The 14,476-nt window shown below is 43.3% G+C and overlaps 1 protein-coding gene across 1 annotated transcript in view; it reads right to left on the bottom strand.

The window, feature by feature from the left end:
- PPIP5K1 (diphosphoinositol pentakisphosphate kinase 1) overlaps positions 1-14,476 on the bottom strand; it is a 48,725-nt gene that overhangs the window by 15,176 nt on the left and 19,073 nt on the right. Inside the window, exons 26-30 of the mRNA XM_021713141.1 lie at positions 13,532-13,622; positions 10,609-10,734; positions 9,854-9,916; positions 5,684-5,866; positions 4,101-4,238 (exon numbers count right to left, since the gene is read on the bottom strand). Coding sequence (XP_021568816.1) covers positions 4,101-4,238; positions 5,684-5,866; positions 9,854-9,916; positions 10,609-10,734; positions 13,532-13,622 — 601 coding nt within the window. The remainder of the gene's footprint in view (positions 1-4,100; positions 4,239-5,683; positions 5,867-9,853; positions 9,917-10,608; positions 10,735-13,531; positions 13,623-14,476) is intronic.

Genomic DNA, 14,476 nt, shown 5'->3' with positions numbered 1-14,476 from the left:
TCCACTCACCTCAGCCTCCCCAAGGCGCGGGATTACAGGCTGAGCCACTGAGCCCGGCAGTGGGAATGTCTTAATTTCTCCTTCTTGTTTGGACAGTTTTGCAGCTACAGAATTCTTGGTTCATAGTTTTATTTTCTGCTAACACTATAAATGTGTGGTCCTACTGCCTCCTGGCTTCCACGACTTCTGAGGAATTATTGGCTGCTAATCTTATAAAAGATCCTGTATATGTGATAGCCTCTCTCTTGCTGCTTTCAAGATTTTTTTTTTTTTGGTCTTTTGACAATTTGATTATAATGGGTCTCAGTGTAGATCTCTGCATTTATCCTTCTTGGAGTTGATTGAGCTTTTTGAATATATATATAGATTCATGTCTTTTATCAAATGTGAGAGGTTTTTGGCCATTATTTCTTCAGTTATATTTTCCTTCTTTTTTTCTTTCTTTTTTGAGTTGGCGTCTCACTCTGTCACCCAGGCTGGAGTGCAGTGGCATGCTCATGGCCACCGCAGCCTCAACTTACTGGGCTCAGGCAATCCTTCTGCCTCAGCCTTCCAAGTAACTGGAACTACAGGCACGTACCACCACGCCCAGTTAATTTTTTGATTTATTGTAGAGATGAGGTCTCGCCAAGTTGTCCAGGTTGGTCTCAAACCCATGGGCTCAGGCAATCCTCTCAACTCGGTCTCCCAAAGTGCTGAGATTAAAGGCATTAGCCACCACGCCTGGCCTATGCCAGTTTTGCTTAAAAACTGTAGAACATTCAGTGCGGTATGAGCAGGTGCACTTGTAAATCACCCATCATGAAATGGGCAAACACACTGAATGGATCTCCAAAAAAAATTCACTGAAGCGGAATGCAATCTTTCACAACAACACTAGCTGGTACAATGATGCCAATGGGTTCCTAGAACACTTACCTAATGGGGAAAGCCTGTACTTCAAGGGGCCTGCCTTCCAAAATATAACCCTGGGTTTTTTCAGGGGTCCCTTCCGTGTGTGTGTGTGTGTGTGTGTGTGTGTGTGTGTGTGTGTGTGATATATATATATATTTGATTTTGCTCTGTCACTCAGTGCCTTGGTTGGAATGCAGTAACAAGACCGTAGCTCACTGCAGTCTCAAACTCTTGGGCTCAAGCAAGTCTCCCCACCAAGCCTTCTAAGTAGTTAGGACTACAAGTGCATACCATCTTGCCTGGTCAATTTATTTTTAAATATTTTTTGTAGAGAACCCTAGATGGGGCTAGGGTTTTTTCTGTTGACATGGCTTCTATTATGTTGCCCAGGCAGAACTTAAACTCCTGCCTTCAAGTCATCTTCCTGCCTTGGCCTCCCAAAGTGCTGGAATTACAGGAGTGAGTCACCACACTGAGCCTAATTTTATATTTTCTATCTCTTTATCAATATTCTCTGTTCATTGAGGTATAATTTTCCTGGTTAACTTTAGTTCCTTGTCCATGGTTTCTTTTAATTCTTTGAGCATATTTAAGGCAGCTGATTTGAAACCTTTGCTTCATGCTGGGCACAATGGCTCACGCCTGTAATTCCAGCACTTTGGGAGGCAGAGGCAATAGGTTGCCTGAGCCTAGAGGTTCGAGACCAGCCTGGGAAACTTGGCAAGACCTCATCTCTACAATAAATAAAAAAAGTAGCTGGGTGTGGTGGTGCATGCCTGTAGTTCCAACTACTTAGAATGCTGAAGTGGAAGACCTGCCTGATCCCAGCCAGTTGAGGCTGTGGTGGCCATGAGCGTGCCACTGCCCTCTAGCCTGGGCAACAGAGTGAGACTCCAACTCAATAAAAAATTAAAAATTAAAAATAAAACCTTTGTTTAGTAAGTCTAATGTCTATGCATCCTCAGGGAACATTTCTGTTCATTTCTTCTATAAATGGGCCATAGTTTCTTTTCTTTTCCGCCCATGTTTTTGAATACTTTTGTTGAAACCTGGATGTTTGGAATATTATAATGTATTAACTCTGGAAATCAGATTACTCCCCTCCTCAGAGTTTGTTTTTGTTATTTGCTGTGGGCTTAATTGTTTGTTTAGTGACTTTTGTAAAGTCTATATTCTTTGTCATGTGTAGTCTCTGAAGTGTCTTTTTTTATTTAAATTATTTCAATTATTTTTGGTTACATGGAAGCATTGTATAGTGGCAAAGAAGTCTGGGCTTTTAAGCATATCCTCCATGCCCACCTGTGTACACTGTACCCAATAGATGATATTTTCATCCCTTCCCCTCCTCTCTCCCCCTTCTGAGTCTTCAGTGTCTGTTATGCCATCATATATGCCTTTGCAGTTCCTTAGTTTAGCTTCCATTTATAAGCGAGAATATGCAGTGTTTGGTTTCCCATTCCTGCATTATGAAGTGTCTATTTCTTCACCTAGTATTTTGACAGACACTTCTTTAGAACCAAAAAAAAAAAGAAAGGAAAGGAAAATAAAGCTGTCTTAATCTTTGCAGATTTGTTTTGTGTTGAGCTACTCCTTCAACATTTAGCGTGACCATCTACAACTATCCCTGAGTCTTCACTTCCTGCTTGTGCTGATGACTCTAGAGTTCAGCTAGAAGTACAAGCTTAGGGTCTTCTCAGGTCTTTTCCATGCACAAGGCTTTCTAAAATCCCAAGTATATGTGGGTGTTTTTAAATTATCTAATTTCTCAAAGAAATTCTCTCTCTAGGTTTCCCTCCCAGGCATCAGTACCTCTATTGTTTCCCCTAACCATAATTTTTTGCCTCAGTCAAAAGCAAGTTGTTCATTTGCCTTATGATGTTTTTGAGGAATGCCCTCTGCATAGCCACTCTTCTGCCCTGAGTGAGTTCAAGTTAGGCAAACAAAAGTTGGCACATTCTGTCAGTCCATCAAATGGCCCCCAGATAGATTAGAAGAAACAAACATAATTATTTGAGAATAAGGTCTGCTTTGCTTCCTCTGGAACCAGGGACCAGGGTCCCATTGACAACATGGGCTGCCATCTTTAAGAACACCACTAAGTTGGGGCGGGGGTAGGGCAGACAGAAATGCTATAAAACTTTTCTGTCACCTTTAGGTTGCCTCTTTCTTGATTCAGCATTTTCTTTGTTATTGCAAACATTTGACTATTTTTCAGAGTTCTGACAAAAGTGGTTCTGACAGTTTTTGCTTGAGATTTTTGGTGTTTCTGTGATCAACAAGATCTTGGAGCTACCTATCACATGATTTAATTTTTACATTTAGATTTCTGATCCATATGGAGTTTATCCTGATATAGGGTGTAAAATATCAGTTCAATTTTAATTTTTGTCAAATGGATATTCAGTTGTTCCAAATCTTTTATTAAAAAGTCTATCCTTTACCCAGTATTTTGAAATGCTAACTTCATCTATTTCTAGATTTTCTATTTTGCTTCATTGGTCTCTTTCTGTTCATTACTATACTGTTTTTATTATAGAAGATGTACAGAATATTTTATTTATTTATTTATTTATTTTTGAGTTGGAGTCTCACTCTGTCACCCAGACTGGAGTGCAGTGGCTGCTCCCGGCTACCGCAGCCTCGATCTGCTGGGCTCCGGCAATCCTTCCACCTCAGCCTTCCAAGTAGCTGGAACTACAGGTGCGCACTACCACGCCTGGCTAATTTTTTGATTTATTGTAGAGATGAGGTCTTGCCAAGTTTCCCAGGCGGGTCTCAAACCCACGAGCTCAGGCAATCCACTCACCTCAGCCTCCCAAAGTGCTGGGATTACAGGCTGAGCCACCAAGCCTGGCCAGAATATTTTAAAATGTGATAGGGCTAGTATCCTGTTATTGCTTCTCTTTTCAAGGTTTCCTTGCCTATTCTTGCTTATTTTTCAATAAGAATTTCAGAATTGATTTGCTTGACTTTAGAAAAACACAGCATTTTTATTGGGATCACATTAAATTGATAAATTACTTTGGGAAGGAGTGATTTTTTTAATGATGTTTAGTTGACCTATGCCATTATTCATTTTTTTCAAGTCTATTTTTGTGTCTTTGTGAAGTGCCTAAATATCCTTTTAATTTGTTACTTTTTCATATTCTAGGAAGCACGGGAGTGGGGGCAGAGATTGGGGTAAAAAATAAGAGTATTCTTTATACCTGCAGATGCCTGTGCCTGGGCATCAGTGTGGCGTTGGCAGACTCTACTCAAGAATTCACTCACTTGACGCAGAGAAAGGGCATTATGCAGTGTTTCCAGGGGGTAGATGGTAGGCACCATGGAGCACCCTTCAAATCCTGTTAGAAAAGAGATGGGCAAAGTCAATGTTATTCCTGCCAGATATAACCCAACTGGCCAAGGAAGCATGGCGAGTCCCCGAGAGCCATCAGGAAAGTATGTGGCTTTTGGAGTGTGGGGTATCCAAGATTCCCAGGAGAGGGAACTCTTTAGAGCCCCTAGGGGAGTCTGTTTTTCTCACCTCCAGATATCCTAAAAAGTCTACCTGCTAAGGCTTCCAGGTGAATCAAATCACCTCTCATCCTACCTATGGAAAGCCTGCAATGTCCCATGGAAAATCAACAGAATCCCAGAAGGGTAAGCATCAACATTGCTTTTGCACTTTCTGGGGGAATAAAACAAGGATCCAGTAGTAAGGGGTGAAACCGTAGCTTGAACATAAGGTAGGGAGGTCAGGGAGCTGGGAAGAAATAGCAGATTCCAGGCATCATGAATAAGAGAATCAGATTATGGAGGACGGCATGATATCTGGGGAGGGGTTCATGCAAATTTAGGATGTGGATAGAAAAGCTAGAATACTTGGATGCAAACTGGAGGGCATGCAATACACATGAAGCTCAGCCCGGGAAAACCACATGCGTGAACAGGATGGGGGATGGAAGTTCTTTCTCAGTCATTTCCATCACATCAAAGCTTTTCCCTTCTGATCTACTGGAAGACCTCAGACTTGCTAGAATCTCTCCAGTCCATCAGGAAAATGAAGCAAACTCCCTAGAAAAAAGAGTAAGTACTGATTCTCTCCTTTAAGTCCAAGACTTCCAAGGTAGGTCTACCAGTCTGGGTAAGGTCAAGGGTAGGCCTAAATGTATAATCCTAATCCCACGAAGTAGGATGTCCCCATTGGAGGATCAAGAAACATGCATCCCAACCACTTTTTCAGTCCCCAATCTTTCCTATGCCTCCTCTACATCTCCTTAAAGGGAGTAAGGGTAGGTAAGACAACAATAACTATGCAAGACTTAGCCACCTGTTCACCAATGACTAAAACCCACGACTTAAAAGGATTATACTTGACCATCTTCTAACCTCTGCCCCTTGTTGCCTCAATTCCCCCCTGTAAATTTCTAGTGGCAGGAGGGCAGGAGAATTACAGTCTCCAGTTCCTCAGAATGGCTAGAAAAACATTTGGATTTGAAGATGGTGGTAGTAGAGTGTTAGAGGTATAAGAATAGGTTCCAAGGCAAGAGATTACTCCTGTACTGAACAGAACTGGGAAATGGGTATGTTAGAGGACAGTGAGAAAGGAGAATAGGAAGGGGATGAGCAGCCAATGCTATAGCTAGCAGGCAGCCTGGCCCCAATCCCATCCAAGCGACTAAATGCAAGTCACATAACCTCAGGGCAAATAAAAGAAAAGGTGGGCTCTACTGCCAGAAGTGCAATAAGCAAAGCCACCAGTCCCAGCCAGAGCAGTGGCAGCAGCCAGCTTGGTGGCAGGGGGTACCGTAGAGGCACTCGGGGTCATCCTGGCCTGAGCGCAGCCAGTTCCGGAAGAGGCGCAGGTGGTAGGAGCACTGGTGCAGGTGATGCGCCAGCGTGGCATCCAAGGAGACTGGCCGGCCCCCTGAGCAGTCAGAGGAAAAACTGCGCAGCAACCGGACCACAGGGTGCTGGTCATCCAGCAGCTCTGGAGGGGGTGGGGGGACCACAGCAGGAAGCACAAAGATAAAGAAAGAAAAGAGGGAGAGACAATGAGGGGGGCACTGACTGGCACAAGCATTACTGGAAGGTGGTGGCATTCAGATCCAAGGTGAGCTAAGAGCCACTGGGCATCTCTTGCAGGGAAGAAGAATGTTGGCATCACACAGTGAGTCTAAAAGAAGGAACTGGTGAGACCTCATCATACAACAATGCCCTCCCCTTCTTCATTGAGCATAATTCAGTCATTGCTTGCAGATAGGAGAAACATCATTCTGCAGAGGTGAGCTGGCAGTTTTGTGGCTGGGGCTTTGACTAGAGCATCGGGATGCCCGATCATTCTTAGACAAAACCTACTGAGGGCCTGCTTCTTAGACAAACAAAGTTGGAGTAAAAATGAAAATATTCAAAGTCACTCATAGAAGAGGGTCAGTAATGGTACTGAGTATGGGTATCAAGACAGTCTAAAACTAAAAAGACTCCTGAAGGTTCTGGACCAGGCTCCAAAACAGTCACAGACAGGACTGGTGCTAAGCAGCTGGCACAGAAGACTGGCAGGAAACCAGGTATAGAACTCCTTGCATGCAAAAAGTGAATATGTGAAAATGCCGCTCGGTCTCTCTTTCTCTCTCTCTGTTGCTCTCTCCCTCTCTGCAGCCCTCCCCCGCAACTCTCTCTCTCGGTCTCTCTTTCTCTCTCTCTCTGTCACTCTCTCCCTCTCTGCAGCTCTCTCCCCGCCTCTCTCCCACTTCCTCTCTCTCTCTCTCCACAGACCCTTTCCCTGAAAAAAAAGAAAAAAAAAAGAAAAGAAGAAGAAAATGCCAATATTGACTATTCATCCTTTACCTTATTCCTGTACAAATAATCAAATTATTTTTTTAAAAAGTACACACAGATCGCAGGACTTGGGGGACACTGTACCCATTACAGAAGCCAAATGTTAGATGATTTTATATTTTATTCTCACTGCTAGTGAGTCTAATTGCACTTTATTCAACAGATGAGTGGAAAAGCTTTGATTCTGGACCCCTCATTTTAGTTGCTTGGCAAACTTTGTTGATGCATGCAACTCAGATGCAAAAGAAAACAGTGAGAGGCATTGTGGAGGAGGGTCTAAAAGGAACAGTAAGGAAAGATCTTGGGGGAAAAGGTATGAGGTCTTATGACCTGATATGAGGATGAATAAGAACTTAAGTACAGGATGCTGGTATAGAAAAGACAGGATCAAGGCATATAAGAATGACTACTCAGAACTCCCAGACTAGAACTGGCTTCACAGGGTGATTCCATGGTACCTCAGTTTTAAGAGACCTTAGTTCACATGTCAGGGGAGGTTTTAGCTCTATCCAGACTAGTCTGGTGAGCACTAACTATACCAATGATCACACAGTTGTGTGGGTCCCTAGAAGAGAATGGGTTTTACAAATCCAATGGGCACACTCTGAAATTCTGGATGAAAGAGAGCCACAGTCACTTTCCTGCATTGCTAAATTATTTTAGTGAGTCCAGCATGCAGTTTAGTAACAGGCCATACATGTGTTCTGGGTATAGTCACAGGATGTAACAGAAGCTTATTAAGAACAGAGGCAGAGATGGACTGAGGGCTGCTCTCCCATCATAGTATAAGAGACAGCATTGTTCTGTCTCCTTTCTAAAGCCAGTTCCAGTTTTTCCAGTTGCTGTTTCAAAGCCTGACATCAGGCAAGGAGATAATGATGACAGGACAGGTTGATACACTGCTATAACTAATCTGCTACAAACAACTTCAGACAGAATATCCACTCTGTAATTGTTGGGTCCATCAAGCAAAATCTTGGCCTTAGGGTAGAGCCCTCATATTGTCTTGAGGACCAAATCAAATCTAGATAATCTTCTTCAGCAAGAGACACATAGTTCCACATTTCTTCTATCTGGTAGATCCCAGATGTCTGGCTTTTTAGGCACATAAGCCTCCAGACTCAAACACAAGAAAAACAAAGGAGAGCAGAAGACTCCTTAGGAAGTGTGCAGAAGATCTTGAATTTGCTCTCCTTCACTATACCCGAATTGCCCAGGTCTTTCTTCCTCTCTTCCTTCTGGTAGAAATAATTATTCTATTCTTCAATAGAATAGAAGAGTAAGATATTAAGGCTTCAGGGAACTGGAGCTATACTGGTTTGAGGATCTGTTTTATGAACTTGGGTTTTTTATTATGGCACCTAAGAAATTAGGAGATGTGATTTCAGGGGCTCAAGTCTTTGTATTATGTTACAAACCTTATGTTGAAATCCAGGCTGTACATCAGGTTCTACTCTGGAGATGGCTGAGGTACATGAAAGCCAGGAGAGCTTGAAGCCAAATGACAAGCCATAGCCAGGTTGCTCTGGGTGGGGACTCCTGCCACAGGCACAAATGAGAGACTGGGGGCAGGGATAAAGTGAGCTAATAAAGGCTAGTCAACCTAGGAAAAGATTTCAGTAGTGCCTAGTGGAGATGTACAACCTGATTGAGCAAAGATCTAGCAGCTGCCACCAGCTAGGCAGCAGATCAGCATGTGGAGGTTTTATAGCCAGGAAGCCAAGCAAATTTTACTTCCCTCAGAGAGCCTTGGCTCTTGGACAGAAGAAAATCCTATCTGAAAAAACTGAATCTATCTTGAAGACAAAATACAACACAGGGAGAAAACTAAGAATACAAGTACAAAGAAAGGATTAAAAATTCAACAGAGAGTGAGTCTTGGGTTCTCCTGCTATACCCTACAAAGAGGCCACTTCAACTTGGGTTTATACAGATCTCTAAACTATTCCACCTTTGTGTGAGTAGACCCAGTTCTTCAATTTTCTTTTTTCTTTTTTTTTTGAGACAAGGTCTTACTCTGTCACCTAGGCTGGAGTGCAGTGACATGATCACAGTTTACTGCAGCCTTGACCTCCTGGGCTCAGGCAATCCATCTGCCTCAGCCTCCCAAGTAGCTGGGACTACAGGCGCATGCCACCATGCCTGACTAATTTTTTAATCTTTTTGTAGAAATGAGGTTTCACTGTGTTGCCTAGGCTAGTCTCAATATCCTGGGCTCAAGCAAATCTCTCACCTTGGCCTCCCAAAGTGCTGCGATTACAGGTGTGAGTCACCACACCTGCCCAGTTCTTCAATATTCTTGAAATATTATCATTCCTAAGTTCCCCCCAGAATTTCCAGCAGACATCTCAACTCTTCAAGCTTTTTAAAGACAGCTTTGTCATAGATAAGCTGATACCACAATGGAAACTACCTTTAAAAACTCAAAGTACAGTTCTTTTTCCTTTAACTACTATCTCCTACTCCTTTCTTTTTCTCTTGTATCCCAAAGCAATCTGGGCTCTTATTTTATAGGCTCAGGCACTAAGTTAGTAGTAACATAAAGCAAATGTCAGGAGCACAAGAGCCACACAAAATACACACAATGGCAGTAGATAGAAACATGAAGATGGGAAACTATATACTCAGGACCAATTATCCTATATGTAGGCTTGGGAACTGCTCCAAGAGAGGAACAAACTAGTCATCCACCCCAACAAAAGAGTGGGAGAGAAAACAGAAAGATCAAAATTATATAAGTTGAGGAGTGGGGATGGGGGGAGAGAAGAAATGGGACCAGTCTAGGAAATATTATTCTCATCCTAAGATGGGGAATCATTATCATGTTTGTACACAGCCTGGCAGTCATGTGATAGGAAAGGGAAAGGTTTAATCAATGTTTTGGTGGTGATGCTGACAAAAGTGATATAATGATGATGATGATGATGATGATGATGGAAGTAAGACCCTGAATTGCCAGAGGGATAGGGAAGCCAGGCTGCAGCCAAGGCTAAGGTTGTCACAAGGAAAATATCCTAGGAGGGACAACAGGGTGTTGACACAGTGGAAGGAGAGGCAAAGTCAGTGTCAGAACTCAGTAGTTAAGTGTCTGGAGGTGACATGGTGAGAAGGAATGACGTTGAGTCAGAAGCAAACGTACCGTTAGTCGGATGCTTTGCAAACGACACAGAAAATCGTTTTACGGCCGGGACAAACAAGAGCTCTGGGGAGAAAAGACATCATGGGGATTATACCCACCCCTGTCCACACCCTCTGCTATGGAATTTGCCCGCAATATACTCTGTTCTTTACAGTTAGTTATATGACCTGCTCCCATCCACCCCTTAGATTCCTAACACATTTTAATATTTTCCTTTGGCATAATCTCTTAGGAATCTGTGTGTCATCTCAACCACAACATGGTCCCACAAACATCCCTACTTTTACCACTACATCCTCTTTCTGATCATTTGGAAATAAAATATTTGTAGAAATAGTCATCTCTTCCCCAATCTCTTTCTAAATCATCTTTTCTGCCTTAACTGAGCAACTTCCCTTTCCCTAAACCCAGTTTGCTGGATTTTAATCAAGAATCTACTGCATTCTTCCTGACCATGGACCCTCCTTGGTCCTTACTCCTACAGGCCAGAATCCAGAAAAGATTACCAATTGAAGCAGCAGGGCTGTATGTGGGAGATTATGAAGGGATAAGCATAAAAAGTAGTATTTGTATGGCAAAAGGGAATGCAAATGGAGGGGTGGAAGGTGTCCTGGTTCCTCTTCCATTATTGATGAAGAAAACTTGTTGTAAAACTAGTGTCAGTGCCCTCTTAAGCATGACTCGTTCTTGAGCTATGCCTTTGCTGGGAGACAAGTGAAGAAAAGAGTTGCCCCCCCCAAAACCCACCCACATACCATCTCGGTGCTTCAGACTGGCAGGTGGTAGCTTTTTGCCATGGCTGCGGGCGTAGTCCTGGAGATTCGGAGCGCTGGAGGAGCCACCCAGCACTGTGGTGCTGAACAGCCCTGTGCACTGTGAGCCTGCAAGGCCGGGAGCACATTAGTAGCCACGTAAAGCTGCAACTACTACACAGAAGTACACGCAACTTCACATGACAACATCAAGACACACATATAGCCAATCAAAGCAACCACGATGTGGCCATTCCACATAACCACAAACAGCTTACACTACTATCCATAGCCACAGTGGGCAAGCAAAGTGGGGCTTCTCCTGAAGTGCTACATGGCAGAGACAAGAGGCCACTACAAATGCAGAGTTAGTCATATTAGGAAATTCACAGCTATTGGAAGGGATAGACTATGCTCTCCAGGTCATTCTCAGAAATGATAAAAAAAAAAAGGTAGATCCCACTAGATTTAATTCAGTGCCCCTTAGTCTGGATATATAGTTTGGGAAACCCAGAAATCTAGTCTCTTATGGGTTTTAAAGGAAAGATCTTTGATTGAAACTAGAGACAAGGTTTTGGCCACCCAGATGGCACCCTTCCAATCTTCCCAAGTTCTTCATCCACCATCCCCTCCATTTAGACCTTTTTACCTGTCCCAAGAATCAAAGTATGAGACTCATTGAACTTTTAAAGCTGGAAGGAACTCAGACATCATCCAGTTCAAGCTTCTCATTTCAGAGATGAATAAACTGAGATCCATAAAGTATCTCCTTTGCTCAAGATCACACAGTTTGTTAGATGCTAAATTGGACTAGAATCCAGGTCTCCTGACTCTGAGGACCAACTGTAGTCAGTTAGAAAAAAAAATTACTTTTTCATAAGAGGAATCAGCATAGTTTCCAAAGTCAAAATGGGCACAAACTGAAAGGCTTATGAAGAGTCAGCTAATCACATGTAGAGCATGCCTATTATGTGTTGAGCACTGTACTCAGAAGGAAAGCAGGAAACAAAAAAAAATGACATGTTTTTTCTGTTCTCCAAAACTTGTTGTCTTGTAAGCCTATGCTCAAAGGCAGATGCCCACACATATAAGTTCAAAGAAAGCAAAGAGAACTCCATTGCCATCAGAGGAGCAAACAAAATTTGAAGAATCTCTGAAGAAAATAAAGCAGGCTAGTCACTGTCCCCAGTGTCTGATCTAGAGTAGGATTTGGGCTACATGGTCCCTTCTCCTACTAAAGCTCACAAGGACAGAGTGGTCAGGAGAGTTGTCCAAGTTTTCAGGTGCTGCCCCTCTACTTCCAAATCCATCTTAGCCAAGACTGTAGGTTGGGTTGGGATTTAACATTCATAGGGGAAATGAACAGAGTAGAGAAGAGGCTAGTTTCTTTGAGATCACAAATGAGGGGCCATGGTTTCAGGCATCCCAGGATTTCAGGGTGACCAGAGCGATCAAGAAGCTCACATGGCTGAGGATCTCAACCCTGGAATTCAGAATCTCTCCTCTACACAGCAATTTCCTCTACCTTTTATGCTCAAACAGACCCTGGAAGGAGGTTCTAGAGAGTAATAAGGCTTGCTAAATATGTCTGCTCCTCTTCAGAGAAGCTAAAACTAGCTGGCTCTATCCCAGACCACCTTAAGCTTTGTCCTACATTTACTTCCTCCACTGAATATTTTTCAGAGCAGTCGTGCCAACCCTGTTTTGCCCAGCTCTCAGATCATCTCAGAAGGTGGTCTCTCTCTTAACCACCACCATCTGTCAACCAGTTCTATGTCCATTTCTCTACCTTGTTCTTTAAAGTGCTCCTACTTAACTGGGCCAGACATGCCTATCCTCTTTTCTAACATATCTGAAACCTATTCTTTACTGGGACTTCTGGGAAGAGAAGTCTATATCATAGATCTACACTTCTGTCATTTTCTCATGCCCCAGACCATCTTCCTCATTTCAGGGTGCTAGAAGGCAACCTACTCTCATAAAATTATCCTGGAAAGTTACCAAAACATTTATTTCTCCTGCTGGTCCAAAAGCTGACCATTTTGGGGTCAAGAAATTGGGTGTCAAGGACAAAGGGAACTGAAAAATGAGAGGAGCTACATAGAGAGAATAATAGGGCAAGATAGAGCCAGTCTAGGCCCTATATAATCATCTCTGACCTCTAGTTACTGGCTCACAAGGCACTGTGTTTAGAGACAGTCCCTCCCAGGGACCACCTCCCTCTCTCAAAAAACACAATATCCTCTAAGGCTTGGTCCTTCCTGCCATCTGTGTTCTAGGAAGAAATTAAATAAGTTCTTCACCCCTCTCCAGAGATCAACAAATCAAGAGGTATTCCCTCAAAGTCCTGAGAACAGCCTCTGCCACTAAACCAGTCTCAGACTTGTCCCTCAGTTTTCTGGGAAAAAAAGGGGGAAATTTACAGGATTAGGAAAGGATGGGGGAGATGGTAAGGAGGTAGGAGGGACCAGAGCAGGGATTTGAAAAACACAGGTTTCAGAAGAAGACATGGCACAAGTTCTTCAAATGAGGAATATGACACTTAGGGGGTCACAAGTACCTCTTTTTATAGCTCTGTCTCTGATAACTCTGAAGTTCAGAGTCTCCATGGCCCTTAAGGTCTGGGCTAGACTGGAGGGACAGATAAGGAATAAGAGGAAAAACCAGAAAATTGCCCTTCAGCCACGGAAATGGGGGTTGGTGCGGAAAACCAAGAGACAAATGCCTTTCTGGGATGGAAACAATCATCTGAGATCCAAATTTACATCTAACTATGGTTTTTCCCACTTCATCCTCCCTACCCCCACCTGACATTCCACTGACTGGATGGTCCCAACTCCCATGACAAAGGCTTCCCACAATAAAACTCTGAAGAACAGACAGACACCTTTTCCAACAACAGGTATGAGATGCTGGAAAACCATACCTAGGCCACTCTGCTTCATCTCTGTTGGTGGCCGTGAAGATGAAAAGAGCCGGTAGCCACCAGGCCTTGAGGATGAAGTCTCAGAAAGCACCTGCAGAAAACAGACTCTATTTAATCATTTTGCCACTTTAACCCAGAAGTATAAAACCCAGGTTCTGCCCCTATGAAACCAAGCAATTTCAGAAAGTTTGGAAGAGTCAAAGATTTATAGAGGAAGAGGGATGAATAGAGAACAGAGAGCATACTTTGTGGAGAGAACTGTCCAGGAAATCTTTCTACACTAGAAAGTATTTCTATTTCCAAGATGCCTGCAAAGCAGCTCTCCCATTCCAAATCTGAGAAAGCATTATTCAACCATTCCTATCTCAGCAGAGTGGGTTTACCTAATCTTATCTGTCCCTCCCGGGACTTAGAAAGTCAATCACAATAGCTAAGCCAAAGAAATAAAGTCTGACCATCCTCTCTTCTTTCCAGGGGATAGCTGTGACTTCTGCAACCATACTAAGTTTCTTTTTTATTAATTGGGGTCTCACTCCATCACCCAGGCTACAGAGCAGTGGCATGCTCATGGCTGCCGCAGCCTCTACCTGCTGGGCTCAGGCGATCCTTCTGCCTCAGTCTTCCAAGTAGCTGGAACTACAGGTGCATACTACCATGCCTGGTTTATTTTTTTATGTATTGTAGAGACGAAGTCTCACCAAGTTACCCAGGCTGGTCTTGAACCCCTGGGCTTAGGCAATCCTCTTGTCTCAGCCTCTCAAAGTGCTGGAATTTAGACTTGAGCCACCGTGCCTGGCCCCATACTAAGTTTATCTGAACTGAGAAGGCCTCCCCTTCAGCTTTCTCATTCTTGGCCACATGAAACAGAATTCTTAAAATGCCCACTAGGAGCCAGGCTCGGTGGCTCAGCCTGTAATCCCGTGCCTTTGGGAGGCTGAGGTGAGT

The sequence above is a fragment of the Carlito syrichta genome, unplaced genomic scaffold (assembly GCF_000164805.1).
Source record: "Carlito syrichta isolate Samal-C Ts95f unplaced genomic scaffold, Tarsius_syrichta-2.0.1 Scaffold304305, whole genome shotgun sequence".
Lineage (NCBI taxonomy): Eukaryota > Metazoa > Chordata > Mammalia > Primates > Tarsiidae > Carlito > Carlito syrichta.
Note: the sequence above shows the minus strand (reverse complement) of the source record. Positions and strands in the feature narration are given on the sequence as shown.